The 18,238-nt window shown below is 38.7% G+C and overlaps 1 protein-coding gene across 2 annotated transcripts; it reads right to left on the minus strand.

The window, feature by feature from the left end:
• Window positions 1-13,575: 13,575 nt before the first annotated feature.
• Window positions 13,576-16,827, minus strand: nkx6.1 (NK6 homeobox 1). 2 transcript variants are annotated; one of them, XM_010877260.3, is made up of 3 exons: window positions 15,803-16,827; window positions 15,286-15,458; window positions 13,576-14,579 (listed from the first exon to the last, which is right to left on the minus strand). In XM_010877260.3, the coding sequence occupies exons 1-3, from the start codon at window positions 16,353-16,355 to the stop codon at window positions 14,334-14,336; spliced, it is 972 nt and encodes a 323-aa protein (XP_010875562.1). In that variant the 5' UTR covers window positions 16,356-16,827; the 3' UTR covers window positions 13,576-14,333. The 2 variants fall into 2 exon arrangements, with proteins under 2 accessions (XP_010875562.1, XP_019908789.1); XM_020053230.2 differs by having other exon boundaries at window positions 15,286-15,482.
• Window positions 16,828-18,238: the final 1,411 nt, after the last annotated feature.

Below are 18,238 nucleotides of genomic sequence, written 5' to 3' on the forward strand. Positions count from 1 at the left end.
TGATCTTCTTTCCACGCAGTTGCAAAATATTAATACCATCTGATGCAACCAATATTAACAATATGTGTTTTACTTGCCATCAGAAGTCTACATACCCTTAATGAAAACATAGCTTTTGTTTAAATCTGAAATGAAGACAAATCATGTTGGACCTTTTTCACTTTTAATAAGATTTGTGACCAACTACATTTTAAGTAAAAATTAATAATTACTCAGGGGAAAAATAAAAATAAACTGTCAATGCCTTGGTTACATACATGTGCACACCTTAAAACTAATACTATGTGGAATCACATTTTGCTTAGATGATAACAGTAAGTCTGCTTGGATAGGACTCGATCAACTGTACATGTAAGTTTTGCAATTGTATCCATCTTTTCATTGCAGAAAACTCTTGTGAGGGGATCTCTTTTCACACCTCTCTTTACATCATTCCACAAATGTTCTATAGGATTGCGGTCCATGCTCTGACTGGACTTATTTTGCAAGCCATTTCTTGGTTGTTTTGACTGTTACATTTTATTAGTTGTTATGTTTAAAGGTAAAATTATTTAACCTCAGCTTTCTGGCAGAGAAGTTGAGGCCAAAATATCTTGATATTTGGAGCGGTCGCCCTCTCTATCCTGACCAGACCAGACGGGTAAAGAGAAGCATCCAAAACTAAAATTCAAAGACAACCAGCTCTCTAGTGTTCTAGCCATTCACACCGCCTGATTTCACTCACTACCCTGATCATGTCAGCTCATTTGCATTATGAAGGTAAATAGAAATGAAAACAAGACAACTTGCCCTGACAGACTTATCAAGAGGTAGTTATATGGCACTTTATTATGATTATCATTATACAGGTTACTTTATTAGAATTACATTAGTCTTTAATATGCTACATGATTATATAAAGCATATTTGCTGCCTTGCCTATTAGCTGCCATAGCTTACAGGCTTAACTTCTGGCTTATTCATTCATGTTTTCTAACTTGTTTGCTTAATACTCAATAAAGAACACCAGCCCCCTGAACCAGAAGGAGCATAAACTCATTGACTATACTGTTCATCTGCAACTAACAACGTGCTCTTCTCTTGCTTGTGATAGCAGATTTTGTATGTGTCAGTTTGAGATGTTTTTAGTTTTTTCCCAACAACACTTTATTTAGATGGAGCAGAAGGACTTCAGAGACATCATCTTTAAACCTCAGTAACCGCAGGGAGCATCTATCAGGAAAGTGTCCTATGTTACATTTTCACTCATTTACATTAGAAAAAACTTTGATGCAAATCTGGAAACAAGACTTCATCTATATTAAACAGTTGTAGTGTAAAAACACTCCAAATAATTTGGTTATTTTAGTTTTTTTTACTAGAACTTCTATATTATACATGAAAGTATGCATACTGTAAACAATTTGTAATTATATCATTCATTAGAATTTATTAATGTGGAATGTCTTTGTGGAAAATAATCCTACGTTTAAGGGCTTTCAGCTATCATTAGTTCATAGACAAGACCTACATAAAAATCTAAAATATATTGGAATCATACGCCTTTTTATTATTATTCCATTTCAAATTGAAAACCTTATTTGTCAATTGCCAGAAACAGCTGAACGAATCAGTAGGGCCCTATCCTCATTCCTGTCACACACTATGGGGTAAAAGCTCCAGGCCTCATTACCCTAGACACCTCAGAGAGTAAACTAAAGACCACAGCCAAGTCTTTAGTTTTCATCTATATATATACAGAGGAACAATAGCTACTTGTCTTTATTAATGAAGTCATTAGGGCTTGGGGTTGAGTTTTGAAAATGCAAAGCTAGATCAACACTCTGATCTGTAATGATCTGACCGCCTATATATGAACCAAACAAACACACTAACACACACACTATTCACCAGATGTATGTGCACAAACATTTCGATTGCCTCTACAAAGAAAGCAGCTGTAACTACAATGAAAACACATATTTTCTTTCTGTCTCTGATCACTCGTCTGACAGACACTAGTAAATATATAAAAAGAAGACATCGATATCATAATCCGATTGCTCTTTCTTGTCTGTTGAACCTTTCATTAGGATCTCTTCTCTGACCTTGCCATCTCCAACAAAGACATGCGCAGTCCACTCCGACCTGTTTGGTTTATTGACTGACCACAGACACACAGTGGCACCTTTCCTGGGTCATTTTTTATTGGCAAGCCAATGACTGAGGTGTTCTGTTGAAGCTCTTTAGAGTTTAACTGTGCGGGGCGTCAATGTGGGTTTTATTGTATCTTGTTAAATGAAACAAAATAAAAGAAATGTAAAAGAAAAACACTCAACAATTAAACATGCCATGATGTTCAGTGATAACACACCAACAAACCAGACATGGACTGCAATGAAACACACTAGGAATACATAGCTGTGCTTGATGGACAGTATGTTGACTGCATCTACAATCCATATCTTAAATGACAGAAGATGATGACTGCAATATCAATCGAATATGCACCGTGTTACAACTTTGTGTTACATCCTACATTACTATCTAACAAAAGTGTTACACATTTTACACAAGCCCCCATTAATACAAAGGTGCAATATACTGAAACGAAGTGGCTAACAGCTGAGAGGCTTTGTCTGGGTATCATAAACCCTCTGGCCAGAAACCAATTTGTCTATCTCGGTCTGAGAAAACTGTCGTACCAAAATGGCCACTACGACCAGAGTGAGCGGTCAAAAGAAGCAGAGCATCAGACGAGGTCATCGCAAGTCCTCACAGAAAGAGCCTATTCTACATCAGGTCAGTCCAGGACCAAGGTCCACCAGTGATCTAAGCCTGACCCCGGAGTGAGAGGGCCACACAGAGAGAGAGTGTGAAAGTGGTTGGTTACCCAGGCAACTGGCACAGCTGAGTGTCCTCTGTGATGGCTACTGGGATTCCGCTGTGTTTCCTCTATCTATCTGACAGGCAGCCCGACAATAAATAACTCTATGAAAAATGAAGGGGAGAAAGCACAATAACCCGATGAACTTGAGAACCTCTCATCATTGATTATGGAAATGCCTCTCCCATTGACCCAGAGTGTTATGACTCTTAGGTATTGATCAAATACAACAGGGAAAATATGTTGGGAGTTAAATCAGTGTTATTCGATTAGTGTCTCCCGCTCACTGCACGAAATCACCACTGCTGAAAAATATTTCATTTTTTTGTATACTCTGTTGTGCTGAAAATTAAATAAACTGCTCAGCAATGTTAATTTTGGGTGACCTTGGGGGCGGGTGGTTTGATCTTTGTCCTTTGACATTGGGGAGAGTCTGGAGCAGTGGTCACGAGGGGAGTCACAGAGAGACGAGTCAGGGGGTCAGGACCGTGCACTTAAGTACCCCTTTCTCCTCGGCCCAGCCTGATTTGGGATGGACATACATCCTATGATTTGAAATTCAGATCAATAGATTCTCCCAGATTGACTTTACAAGTAGGTCATAAGAAGCATTTTAGATATTAGCACTTGATAGAGTGAGGCTGTCTGGAGTTCATGCTCTCTTCTCTCACTTAAGCTCTCACCAAAGCAATGAACTCTGGGAAGAATATGGGTGAATCATCCAGATTTGCAATGAGTCGCCGAAATTATTTTACATTAGAACAGTCGTCTCCGCCCCTGATTCACTGACATAGTGGAGGTGTGCAGAAGCAATAGTTTCAATTCCGAAATGACCTCTACTTGTTGCTGTAGCATATTCACAGTCAAATGGATGCTGAAGGCATTTGACCACTAAGACTGCGGGGACAGAGTGAATATCAGAATAAAAGTTTGGAAATCACTCGGGAGTGCAGTCACTCATGCAGAAGTAGCAACCTTGGGACCACAGACAAATCACTAATCTGAGCCATCCTCTTAAACCAAGCAAATGTCTCTTTAATGAGATGAATCGTCACCGGCATAGTAAGGCACCATCAGATGTGGCGAGAAAATGTTTGTGGATCCGGAGGATGTTCACCTTTTCGTCATTTTTCATCCGGGCCTAATATTTAATTTGGTTTCCCCCAAACGCACCGATAGTCACAATGAAAACGCTGTCAATGGCCACATGTGTCACAGCGACACCGCGGTTGCTATTGAGTGAGCCGTCTCCTGTAATGGAGTGACGGGCCATAGCAGAGACACCCCCTGAAACACATTTGGGTAATATGGCAGGGCACTTCCCTGTTTATCATGTGATGCATTTGGCGGGATGGAAAGGGGGGCCTACGACGGCGGTGCCGTGGCTGAGGGACGGAGGGAGACACATTATGTACATAATTCACAGGCTGCATTTGTCAAAACACAGGATCTGTATAGAGGCTAATGATCCGCATGAAATTAATGACTCCATAAAAAAGAAATATCCACCATTCACACAGCCATGACAGGATCTGGTGACTTTGATAAACCGTTAAATGACAGATAATCAGGGGCTGGGGGTCTCCTCATCAAGCCATATAGGGGTGCTAAAAGTGCCTCAAGACAACATGAGGGGTTTTGAATGAGAATCTTTTGTTTTTTGTGTTTACACTTGGAAGCAATTTTACATACAAGCTTTGTATATTAACTTCTATGTACTTATCACCAATAAGTCCTGCCATTCAATACGTTTGTTGACACGTTCACTACCTTCCTTCATTGTATACATCTAGAGTCTATACACTTCATAACCAAAGTTACACCTAGAGTCTATACACTTCATAACCAAAGTACCACCTAGAGTCTATACACTTCATAACCAAAGTTACACCTAGAGTCTATACACTTCATAACCAAAGTACCACCTAGAGTCTATACACTTCATAACCAAAGTACCACCTAGAGTCTATACACTTCATAACCAAAGTTACACCTAGAGTCTATACACTTCATAACCAAAGTACCACCTAGAGTCTATACACTTCATAACCAAAGTTACACCTAGAGTCTATACACTTCATAACCAAAGTTACACCTAGAGTCTACACACTTCATAACCAAAGTTACACCTAGAGTCTACACACTTCATAACCAAAGTTACACCTAGAGTCTCTACACTTCATAACCAAAGTTACACCTAGAGTTTATACACTTCATAACCAAAGTTACACCTGCAGTCTATACACTCCATGTCCCATTGGTTATAACCAGAGTCAATACACTCCATGTTCCATCAGTTATAACCAGAGTCAATACACTCCATGTTCCATCAGTTATAACCAGAGTCTATACACTTAATAACCTCATCAGTTAAAAAGGTAGACTCCTGATCTATCTGGGGCTATGGAGTGCATATACTAGACAGGGTGTAACTGATGGGATATAAAGCGGGTGTAAGTGATGGGACATGGATTGTATAGACTCAGAAGTTAACTGATGAGGATATTGAGTGTTTAGACTCTGGGTGTAAGTGATGGGACATGGCTGGTATATGCACTCCATAGCCCCAGATAGATCAAGAGTCTACCTTTTACACTGTATTTTCCCATCAACAAGGCCAGTTCCAGGCATAAGCGACATAAAAGACAGCTCAGTCCTACCCCAGGTGTGAGAGAACCCCATTCCAACTATTAATTCCATATACAATTTATAATAATTGCATAAACAAGTGGAAATTATTCAGCTTATTAAGTGGCAATATTGCTAGCTCTCTGGGTTTAGGTTGTACTATAAATCTTCAGACTTCATGATTTAGCCTGGTTAACTGCTAGCGATGATAACGGGACAGCAGGAAACCAGGTGCACTACTGGTCAAATCATCTTAAATTTAAAAAACGTTCAGGGCATGAAATGAACACATGCTACATCTTGCATTAGCGGGTAAAAAGTTGATTTTGTTCTTCTTCATAGTCAGGCACAATTATGTAAAGTGCAAGCACTTGCTTTACAAGTTGGGATTTCTTGCAAACAAACAGATCCCATAGCGTATTTCAAAGTATCATTGTCCTTAAGACATATGCTGTACCTGATTGTAACACATGACCATGGATAGCAAAGACAGCAGCAGACTCGTGGTACACTCCGTAGCTTGCGGCCGGTGCGTTTTCAATGCAATTGTAAGCAAAGACGTCTGCAATACCCCGACTGCCCACAGATACGCCCTGATATTGCCATCATAAACAGTCCAACCCAATTAGAGCAGTAAAAAGAGATGGGTCTTTACATGCTCGTTTGTACTGTCGCATTCACAAGTTTATTTAGCATGACAGCGACCCCCCCAAAAATGTATTCTGCTTAGGGCCCCCAAAAGGTTAGAACCGGTCCTGCCCACAGTAACACCCAGTCTATACACTCCATATCTCCATCAGTACATGAAAGGACACCCGCACAACACTGCTGCTTTAATTTCATTAAGGGCATCGCCAATTCCGAATGCACTTTATCACCTTTTAATGGCCTCCTTAATTCATTACCGCACTACACTTTGTTGCGGCAATAACTCCACCTTGTTGAGTGAGGGCTATGCATCCTCCGTCAAGGATCTAGCCCCAAATGAATGTATAATCAGGCTTTGATTTCCATGGCAGGCTAAGGCCTCCTCAGACAGCCAGGGCACAATCTATTACTTCACTGCCATTTTCCTAAGTGTTTGCACCCCGCCATGACCCTGCCACTTTATCTGTTGGTTTTTATTTTCAGAGTGCATGCTGTCCATATGTTATTCTAATAGTTGCTATAATTCTTGAGCAATAGGGCTTGTGTTTTATTGGTCCTGAGTAAAAAAAAAAAAGAGGAGAAGAATGCCTTTTAATAAAACCCCTTAGCAATACACTAATGGGCTGACACTGATGTATTTGCATAGAGATGAATTACACTGGGCCGGCTTGACGTGACTTTTAAAATATGATTGAGGAGGTTATTATTGCTGCACTGTGATACGTGTTAACAGGTTATTTTAGCACGGCTAGTGCTAATAAAATTCAGAACAAAAGACTTGGGTGACGAGGGCAGGTTTTTTCACAGCCAGAGTCTACTAAAGGTGCTCATTTTGTCATTACTTAGCCCAGCCTTCCTCCTGCCATCCCTGCACCTATTCCAAAGCAGGAAAAATGACACCAAGTCTTTAACGAAGCAGCGAGCGTCTGCGCAGAGCCCTTTAAAAAAGGCCACAACAAACTTTTGCCTCCTCATCAATCACAGCAGTTTGTGTCCGTTTATAAACCAGACAACTCTGGCAACAGCAGGTGGAAACTTTAAAGCAGTATACGAACAGAACAAGGTGTAATGGGTTAATACTTGTTTTATTAAATCTGTCTCGGCACGGATTCGCTTTAAGTGTGCTTATCATGTTAACGTCCAATTCTCTATCGCACATCGAGCTACGTGTTCATTAGCCAGCATGGGAGTGTTGGCGCTAACAGAAGGATAGAGGTGAGACATCATAAGAGATCATCTCTGATTGAATACATGAAAAAACATCCCACCCAGAGTGTCTTCCCCAAAGCATACAGTCGGGGGACAGTCAGAGGACATGGAGGGAACACTACAAATGCTGAGGACCGCAGATGTTATCTGAGCCATCAAATATGCACACACTCATGAACACACCAGGTGAATTCTTATACATTCTAGAAGACACCTGCCACCTGCATAAACCCTCATCTACTGTGGGATTAAGTTAATCATCAACATATGTAAGTTGTCATTTATTTGCTCAAGCAGACAGAGCAATTAACATTGACTTTATTTCCAGGCTCTATGGGCCACTGATTACTACGCTTACTGAGCAGGGTAACACTGTAGGAATGAATTAGCTACACTCTTATGGAACCAGGTGCATTCAGAGCTTAAGGCAACACAATGTTTTTATTCAATCATAAATTGAATGAAATGGGAGAAATTATATCCTCAAAGAGGGGAAAGGGTCTACAGGGTTGTTACACTAAGATTTCCCAAAATGCATCATAGAATACTCAAGATGATAGATTTTGTATTCAAATATTTGTGGTTTGAGACCTGAATGCTGATTATCTGAAAGCCGGGGTATTTATGGGTTGCACATTTCCTCACAATATTGTTTTCAAACATTCAATTTATGACATATTCCAAACTGAGCATTCTACCCAATTCATCTTGATGGGTGCTGATGAAGAGTTTATCTAAAGTGCATTAATGAGGCTTGAAAGCATACTCTAAAGAAGACAAATAACTAGTGGCTAAACTTTTAATGTCACCAGTGGCCAATGGTACACAAGCACTCTGCCTCAGGTGAATATTTACCGCTGTAGTCTGGGTTCCAATACGACCTACTTCCCTTTCAGCAAAAACTCTCTGTATTTCACCATTTTCCTGTCTAATAAAGCATAAATGCCTGAAAATACAGTACCAATCAAAAGTTGTGACATACGTACTCATTCAAGGGTATTTCCTTATTTTTACTATTTTCCATATTGTACAATAATAGTGAAAACATACATAGTGAAAACATAGTGAAAATGTATAAATGATACATATGGAACAAAAAAAGTTTTAAACATATCAAACAGTTGAATAGCAATAAGCAGGGTTTTGTGGTTTATATAACCAATACACCATGACTAAGGGCTATATCCAGAGATTGCGATGTATTCTGCCTTGGAACATTCTTTAGGTATGGTATATTGGACATTTACACCACCTGTTCCTGCCTTATTGTTTAAAACCGCAGTCTTATTGGAGTGACCATTGGAGTGTGACCAGTAATGTATCATGTATTTATTAACCAAAAAAAACATGGTTAATTTTTTATAATTTCTCTGGTTAGCAGAAAATATATGAAGCATGACGAATTCTGCAGATATGAAGTATGCTTATTGACCAGCCCATGACAAGAATGGACTGAATGGTAGAGGCAGAGAGATCGGTTCACTCTACCGGGAACTGGAGTTTCTCAGCATACAACACACCTCGATGCCTCTGCACATGATAGTTGAGGGTAACTGAGGAAGAGCAAGAAAAATTAATTATTATATTCTGTTATTATAAAACTTTTTGACGCTAATTAAATATTTAACTAAACAGCTAAATATATTTTGTATCTTATGAATAAAAAAACCTCTTGACACCAAAAACTGGCTGGTCTGATTTCTCTGCTCATCTCTCTGGATTTACATAGCCAACTGTAGTAACTAGTAACGAAAAAACCTCATCCAGGAGGCTCACATTTCTAAATACCATTAAGGACTGAGCAGGATGATGTGGGCATAACGCATTAGTCCATGTTGGGAAATTAGCCAGGACACAGGGGTTAACACCCCTATCTGGACACAACCATTTAACCTCTCATCTGAAACATGGCTATGTCTCCTTCACTGCCCTGGGGCATCAGGATTTGATTTTGAGACCAGTGGGAACAGTGCCCCCTTCTGGCCCAAAAACAGAACTTCCAGTAGCTTCTGCGCTCCCATCCATCTAAAGTACGTACTGTCATGATCGCCCCTGGTTATATTCGTCAGTGAACCAGTAGTGGGTGTTAAGCTGCTGGCTATGCTTATATGTCAATGTAAAGTAAAGAGTTTGGTAAATGATTATGTACCATAAGGCACATTTCTCTCTCCAATCTCTTATATTCACTGTTTCCTCTCTCATAGTCTACAAAAAAACACGGTGAACACTGAGAAAAGCCACTGTTTCTCTCTGACAGTAATTTGCAGTGTGGCCGGATAGGTTTTCATAATGGGGGTTCCCAAGGCGCTCCTTATCACAAGCCTCCAAATGGGAGGGAAGAGATAAGGCGGCAGGCAAATGTGAGCCAAAATTCACGGTGTGGGATTCACAGCTCCCTGTGACACATGTCCTTGTGTGTAATCTCTTGTAGTACATGGTCAACTGAGAGCCCCATCAATAGGCTCTTTATAAAGATAGCTGGGTAGGGCTAATACATTAGATGCATCACTAAATAGCAAATGATTTATTCTAAATGCAGAAAGCAAGGAAATGAAAACTGGGTCATGACCAAACCTGTTTTGTCTAATGTAAGACATTGGTTTCAAAATATTTTATTTTCAGAACCATGTAGTTAGAGTCTGCCATACCATTGCTCCAAGCTAGATGGTTTCAGGACAAAATACTACAAATTACCACAAGTTCCCTGTTCATGTATAGGCTAACCCATACATTAACATACTATGGTATACTACAATGTATATTCATGGATAATTATACAGTGAGACCTTACCAATTTCCTTTTCAGAAGCAGGTCATTTATTTCTCTACTAATTAACCTCTCCTCCAGGATGTGATGATGGGGATCCCGAGACCCAGCGGTATCTAGGCAGATGTAGCACGACAGTTGTGGTTGGCAGAGTGGTGTAGGTGAGAGTTGCCAGAGAGCAGGCTGGCTGGCAGAGCAGTACGACAACAGATGCTGCTGTCAATCCCTGAGGAACACTACCCATGTTCACCACATCTGGAACCCACAGAACCAGTGTTCTCCACATCTGGAACCCACAGAACCAGTGTTCTCCACATCTGGAATCCCTATAACCAGTGTTCTTTGGTGCATCAACAACTCATATTTGCTAATAAGTATTTTTATTGCATGAAAACAGAACTGCCAATGACAAAATATTGCATGGAAACATATTTTTTCTGCCTATTTTATGTAGGCATTAAGCTGAGACATTGTCATGCCAACATAACGTCCGGTATGAACCACCTTTGTTTCTGATCAGCATAACTCAAGCTGTCAACAAACATGCACTCTGATTCAGTATTTACGTTCTAACTCAAAATCCATTTCAGAAAGTAGACACGACAAAGCCAGTGTAGAGTGCTTGTGGTGCTGAATGATATCATACCACATGCATTCAAAATAAATTGAAAATCGCAGCTGCTAAGAATGACAAGTACCACACACTACACTGACCCTAAACAGTATGTAACATAGGAGCTATCTGTCCAATCCCATAATGAAGGACTTGCTAGTAATCTTAACCACTTAACCACAGTCTTCAGGGATTCATGAGCTTCCACAGGTGGCATGGTGGTCTTCAAGTAATACCAAGGTTTTGTGAAGTACAAAATTGTTCAAGTTGATCTGCTGCCGTATTTATGTTGTTGTCGTATGTTTTCTGTGTGTTGTCCATTTGTAAAATATAAATAAAAATATCATCCCATTTGCCATATTTTTTAAGTTAAAACTTAAAAAATATGTCCTTGTGCATCACATAATAATTTTGACAGTCTCTCTTGTGTTGTGATAGCATTAAATGGGCAATTAGCAGATGCTACATAAAAAAATTGTCTTCTAAAGAAATTATATGTAATAGTTACGTACACATGCCCCAAAAGCTTAGTTTCCCTGTCAAACCCAATCAGAATCACAGTATAGATTCAAAACATGGTTAAAAACTACATAAATGTAAATCGTAGAAGGTCATTTGTTTTTGAGGTGGGGACAATGCTTTGTTATTCTTTTTAACTGCTTATTAGCCCTTTAGAGAATTCATCACAGTTTTTTAAAACTGCGATTAATTTCTATGCTAGATACATACATTTCTTTGTAGGAAAGGTAGGAAAATTATGGAAGACAGTAAGATTTGGGCCAAAAAGAAACAATTTTAATAGGTAGTATACCGTTTACTATTTTAATAGGTAGCAAAAACATAAATTGAATAACCAAGGTGACGATATAGCCTAATATAATGATAAAGCAGAATAAGCCTCAAAATGGCCTTTCCCTTGAACGGGCAACGATGTTTCATGTTCATATAATTTAAGAGAATTTTTGAAAAATGTTGTATCTGAGCAGTTGTCATTTGACTGTTGCCGGGCGCGATCTGTGATGTCAAACCTGAAGAACATGTGCGCATGCGTGACATTGCATGAAGGTTGCAGTCCCACTATTGCATTCCGTCCATTATAGACTTCAAACGCATCGCCTTTAGTCTGGAATATTATACAAAAATAGTAAATTGTATTCTAAAATATGTCCCAATAATATTACATAAAAATCATTATTGGGAGTTGTTGTTCTTCACCACTGCATACTATTATTAATTAACTTCGTGGTTAAGACGTTTGAGGGTCCATTTTGGATTACCAAGTCCTCTTACTTTTTTAACAGCAGGATTTTTGTAACTGCGCAGCAATTTAGCATTAAGTAGTTTAATATGAATCTTAAGTTACCATATTGGCAGGCATAGGCTGCCTATACCTTCCCAGTAAACAAATATCCTTCAATAAAGCATCAATGAGTCCTGATGACAAATATGTAATATAGGCTATAGCAGTGGCCTCCTATCACCCACTTTGAGAACTACTACTCCACAACCCAAGTTTAGCGTAACTGATTCTAATAATTCCTTTTTTGATACGATGAAACAGATTGGTTGTACCATCGGTTGGAGCGAAATTACAAACGCGTTACTCTGCAGGAACAGAATGTCTTGCACATCCACGCAATTAACAAATTCTACCCTCCATAACTTACTGTGAGGTATCTGAAAGAGAGGAATCTTTTTCACTTTATAAAAGTGTTTTCAATTCAAAATTGTAATTGTATAATGTAGGCCTGCTTTCATGCCTAACCTGTTGCAAATGCTGATTTCACTAAAATTGCAGATTCGTTTAATTAATTAGCATTTATGTCTAGACCTATAATAAAGATCACATATGGATGACAACATTTCACAGAATCAGCTAAATGAAGTCATAAATCCAGCATTTACCAATAGTGAGTCTCTCTAAAACTGACGAATGCCGCATCCACATCTGATAAATTAAATATTTACTATAGAGCTGGGTGTCGACCGGTTGACTGACTTCCAATTTTAAAAGAACATGCTGATGTAATCATGCGAATCTGTATACGCACAGACATTGCAGAGTGAATTTCTAGATTCCTCCACAGATAAATTAATTATAAACTTTTCAGGCAATTTTGCTCAGCGTGGCTGTTGAAATATTCTGCCCATCGGCTTCTTATCGTCACCCTATTGCACAAAGAACAATTTCAGCCAGACAGACAATTATAATTAATTAATACCGGTATCATGCGATGCTGTGCAAGTCAATATAAGTCAGACCCTCTGGAGTGCTTTTACTTATTTCATCAAAAACATTACAACTCCTTTTGTGATAATGTAGAGAAAACCTCTAACATAGAGTGGATACTGTTTCTCATTCACTATTAATTATTAGGATCATTGTTGTTTCGTGGTTATAGTCCCATTATATTTTTGATACAGGTTAACCTACCCTATAACATAGCATGTCTTGGAAGGAAACGGTAAATTACGCCGTCGTTATTAATAACAATAGTAGGCCTAATAATATTAATATAGAAAGTATTACATTGATTACAAAAACAATAATAATAATAATATATGAGTACATATTTTCAATGTTACATAAACAAATGTAAACTAGGCTACTACACGTAGACAGACTAAGAAAGAGAAATCATATATTGAGATAAATATTATCCATTATATCTCAAAAGCGTGTTTAAATCTTCCGTGTTCTTTTGATAATGTTCAGAAACAAAAACCTATAGGTTAAAAAAGACTAAATTAAATACTACCCATATTATTATTCCTTTATGTTCTCCATTAGATGATTGCAGCCGATAACATTTACCTGTTTTATCAAGAGTAAAGCAAACGTCATGCATTTTACCTTTTATTAAATAAAAGTGCATTACATACGAACCCGCGGTACACATTTATGCAGGATTAAATCACTGTTACAAACTTAAAACATTATATAAATTATGTAAAGTGTGTGTTTGTGTGTGGGGAGGCAGCAAACAGCAATTATATTTCAATTCTGCTACAACCTGCAGTATTATTTACACGTAAAATATGTGTCTAATTTCATTTCTGTATTTTAGAAATAGGTTTATTTTTCTTATATAGACCACATACCTAATGTGTTTGCCAGTTAAGCTTGTTCAGATATCATGGGCTATTATTTGAAACTGGGTCCGATTAACAGGTACATTTTATTAGCCTACTCCACTATGAAAAGCAATGTAAATTTCAAGTTTCAAAAACAAAACGAAAACGAAGATGAAAATATAGGCTATGCTTTTTGTAAAGATGTTAGACGTCAGAAGAACTGAGAGGAAGAGACTCAGCAGTGCTTTCTATACAAAAAGTTTTTTTACACATAAATATTCACAGCAATATAATTTCTATTTAATACAACTCACGTTTCTATTTACATGTAAGTACCATCTTCTTAATGTTGAAACTTCTATAAATTGCAGAGTCCAAGTTTTGTCCATTGTTCCACACTACAAAACTGTGTCTATTCCTTTTATCTGGGACGCGTCCTCTGTCCTCGTGCGAACTTATTAAAAGGGACACAAGCAGTTCCATAATTCACGTTGAAATGTTGCGTCAAGTCTTTCCCCAGTGTCAGTCTACGAACTTTCGTTTTCTGACGTATGAATAATTAGTGAGGAGTTGGGTTTGTGTTTTTTCAGTAATTGTGTTATTTTCTCGTCGTCTGAGTTAGGGTCCAACGGTTTGTTATAATCATCATCATCGTCTTCGTTCTCCGAGGCCCCTTTCAGTCTCTCGGTCTCCGAATCCTGCTTCTTCTTTGCCGAGGCCATCTCAGCCGCATGCCGTTTTCTCCATTTCGTTCTTCGGTTTTGAAACCACACCTAAACAGTTAATATTAAATTATTATAAGCATTTAACAAATACTAGCCAGGATGATCACTACATCATTACTCAATTGCAAATATATTGATTAACACCACAACATAATTTGCACAGTGTATAATTTATCTGGTCTGGGCCTACACACGGATGCTAATAGGATACTTTGAAAAGGAATAGCTTTCCAGACAATAAACTACGTGAAGTCCCCACACATACAGATAATAACAGTACATATTTTATTCTAATTGTACAATCTTTTCAAAAGAAAAAAACAGTTTAATATGCCTCTTACAGTGTTATTTATGCATAAACGTCTTTCAACATTTGCATAAAAAATTAGGAAAACAAAGTTTCCTTATTAGATATAGCAATTTTTTTAAACAATGACAGTGTTAATATGAAAACGTATATTTGGGAATTATATTAATTATTATTAAATGCAATAGACAGTATACTTTGAATTCAGATTAGTTTAACCACTAGCCTATTCCTCGACAGAAAGTGTAAGAAATAAGATAAGATATAAGATTAATGGGTAGTAAAACGAATGATAGAAGAATATTGTCGAAAATAGAGGAAATGAAAACATGAGAATCTTTGAAGTAGCAGAGGCTACAATATGCTTTTGTGATTATCATTATTTGCATGTTAACCATATAGGCTATATTTAAAAATGTATATTGGATATTATTTCAAGTATCTCACCTTCACTTGGCTTTCTGTCATTCCCAACGAGTAGGCCAGTCGTGCTCTCTCCGGCCCAGCCAGATATTTCGTTTGTTCAAAAGTTTTTTCCAGGGCAAATATTTGCTGTCCAGAGAACGTGGGACGTGTATGCTTTCTTTTCCCATCTTTGTCGAGCAGTACAGAATTCTGATCTGAAAATGTAAAACATAAAGCATCTAGTCCATTAAACTAAATGTAGCCTAAAATGTTTTATGCATGGTTAGAATTTGCCAATATAAGGCTATGTAATATAATTAACTGATGTTGTGATAGACCTTTGGCTTTTCACATATGATAATTATCAACTTAATGTGTCAAAAGGTTTCGTTGGTGCATTATTATCTATACAGTATCAAGTAATTTAAGTCTGACCTGCTTTAGGGATGAAACATTACACTTGGGAATAATTAACAATTCCTTCATCGTACATATTAAGCATTAAAATAAGTTACATCGAAGTTCAGATATATCTCAGAAACGTCGACTAGTTACTTACGGGGTGAACAGGCAAATCTGGCGTCTCTCCAATGTGGGCTCTGCATGACTCCCGGCCAGAATATTGGGGTCCTGCCTGGAAGGTCTGTCAACGGCTTTGGGTATCGAGCCACTGCCACTGCCGCAGCACTAGGACTGAAATACAGTCCAGGGGGTGGCGGGGGGCTCAAGCTACTGAAGCGGGGCAGTCCAGACAAGATTCCGGCAGAAGAGGACGCAGCAACCGCAGCAGCAGCTCCAGGAGCAAGGACCGAAGGACGACTGAGGATGTCGTTAATTCCATGAGGTGTCCCTGCCGCGCTGCATTGATGGGGGGATCCGAGAGATGACATTCCGGAGGATGTTTTGATACCCGGTGAGGACACCGGGATGCCACCGGGGTTGGGAGAGGTGGCAGTAGGTGAGGTAGAAGATGCAGGCCCGGTGGAAGGTAACGGGTAAGCGGGGTAGAGTGGGGTCTTCATCTCCGTCATGCTATGCAAAGCTGCTAAAGGTGGGGTGTTTAAGAGGAAGGCGCTCTGTCGGGACCCGTCCATCTGCCCCACCGCTAACATAACCGAGAATAGGTCAATGATAAGGTTTGTCACACAAAAAAATGATCCTCAGGGTTCACGCTCTTAACTGATAATTTAAGGTTTTGCTCATATAAACAGACAAACAACACAAGTTTCCTCTGAAGTAGGCCAATTAGCCCAACTCTTCAAAATGTGCAAAATGTGCGCCTGCAAAAAGGCTACAGTAGTCTGTAAAATGAAAATGGCCAGTTTTAAAACGAAACCATAGCAAGATGGAATCCCAGATTAATTTAGGCGAGATTCAATACCCATCATTAGAGATAACTCCACTTCTTCAACCTCGCAAATATTTAAGATAGGCTACAGTCGTTTTAATTGGATAAATTTCCCACGTCGTCCTCGACTGCTTGTTTACTGTTTAATGTTTTAAATCTATTGATAAAACGCTACTACTTCTTTCCGATGTACAAGACAATCTTTGAGATAATAAAATATTATCATCACTTTCCGATGTCTTTTGCCGCAAAAGTCAAAACTTTGAGAGTAGAAAACAGAAAGTAGATGGGGTGTTTCTGCTGCTATTGGGTAACACGACTGTGACGTAGGCGGTGTGTCAAGTGCGAGCGCCAACAGGATTTAGGAGTGTGTCCTCATTGGCTCTCCATCATAGCTATGATTTGCACATTAAAAGAGTTGCCATCCGATCCGCTATTAAACACAAAAGGAACAAAATCAATTCAGTCAATTCTTGATCCACTTTTTAGATAAAGGGACATCTGCATTTGCTCATCGTGTGACATGTCGGCCTGGCCTAGCTAGCCGGCGACGACTCCTAGATGCACAGTGTACTCTCACTTGACCATTCATATGTCTACGCTAATGAAACTACAGCTTAGTTTAACGTTATGGAGAGGTACCTTCAGTCATGGGCCTAACTATGATTCATGGCTCAATGTTTATTGTCCGTTCAAACACCACATTTTGTAGCAGTATTATGGCTCCTCTTTTCATTTGAATTATAAACTATCCTAGTTTCCTCTGAGAAAATATACTGTGGGTGTGAGGAAGAGGGGGTTGTAGACTCAAATCAATATTGAGCAGACTCCCTCTGCCACTATTCGAATAACAATTCGTATTAAGAATGTTTGTCTTGGCAGGCTCAAAATAATTGTAAATGTCCCTATTGGGAAATTGTTCCACAGGAACATTGCGCTTAAATAACGTGTTTTGGTATCTATCCGGTATTAATTTTCACAGCCTACTTATAATATCAGTGACAAAATTAATGCAGCAATATCCTCGAGATCAATTGGATACTGACATTGCTTAATAAACCAACAATAACTTTCTGCATAAAAAAAACCCAAAAAACGTTATATGCATCATATAGCCTATCGATTATATAGATCACTGTTTGAGTAGACCCTCCTAGGCTGGCTAGTCCAAGCTGTATGCCTGTTATTCCTCATAAAGACATGCAAGAAGACACTAGTGACACCCTGTGGTAAAATAACACTGCAGTTAATGTATTGCAGCATTTCCCAGATATTTCCCCTTTTTTCCGATTCTAGACTGTAAGTGAAGATATTCATTTTGCCTTTAACCTGCCATTGATTCCCTCAGACCGTAAGCTGCATAATTTCTGCCAAATCAGTGATTAATCAACAAAGTACCACTGTGGAAAGAAAGCTGGGTGCTAGTTTCTCCAGAATTCGGCCCAGATTTGAGTCGGCTTTATGATCGGCCCATTTCTGAGTCTTTACAGTCACTAGGGTTCTGTTACCCACAAATTAGCAGATGAGCTGACAAATGACTAATACCAAGGTCATTGTAGATATGGCGAGGAATAATACCAAGGTAATTTTCTCTATCATACAATAGAGAAAATGTTGTCCTTAAACAGGCATATGGTGGCATATTAT

This window comes from Esox lucius, chromosome 14 (genome assembly GCF_011004845.1).
Source record: "Esox lucius isolate fEsoLuc1 chromosome 14, fEsoLuc1.pri, whole genome shotgun sequence".
In the NCBI taxonomy this organism is placed as follows: domain Eukaryota; kingdom Metazoa; phylum Chordata; class Actinopteri; order Esociformes; family Esocidae; genus Esox; species Esox lucius.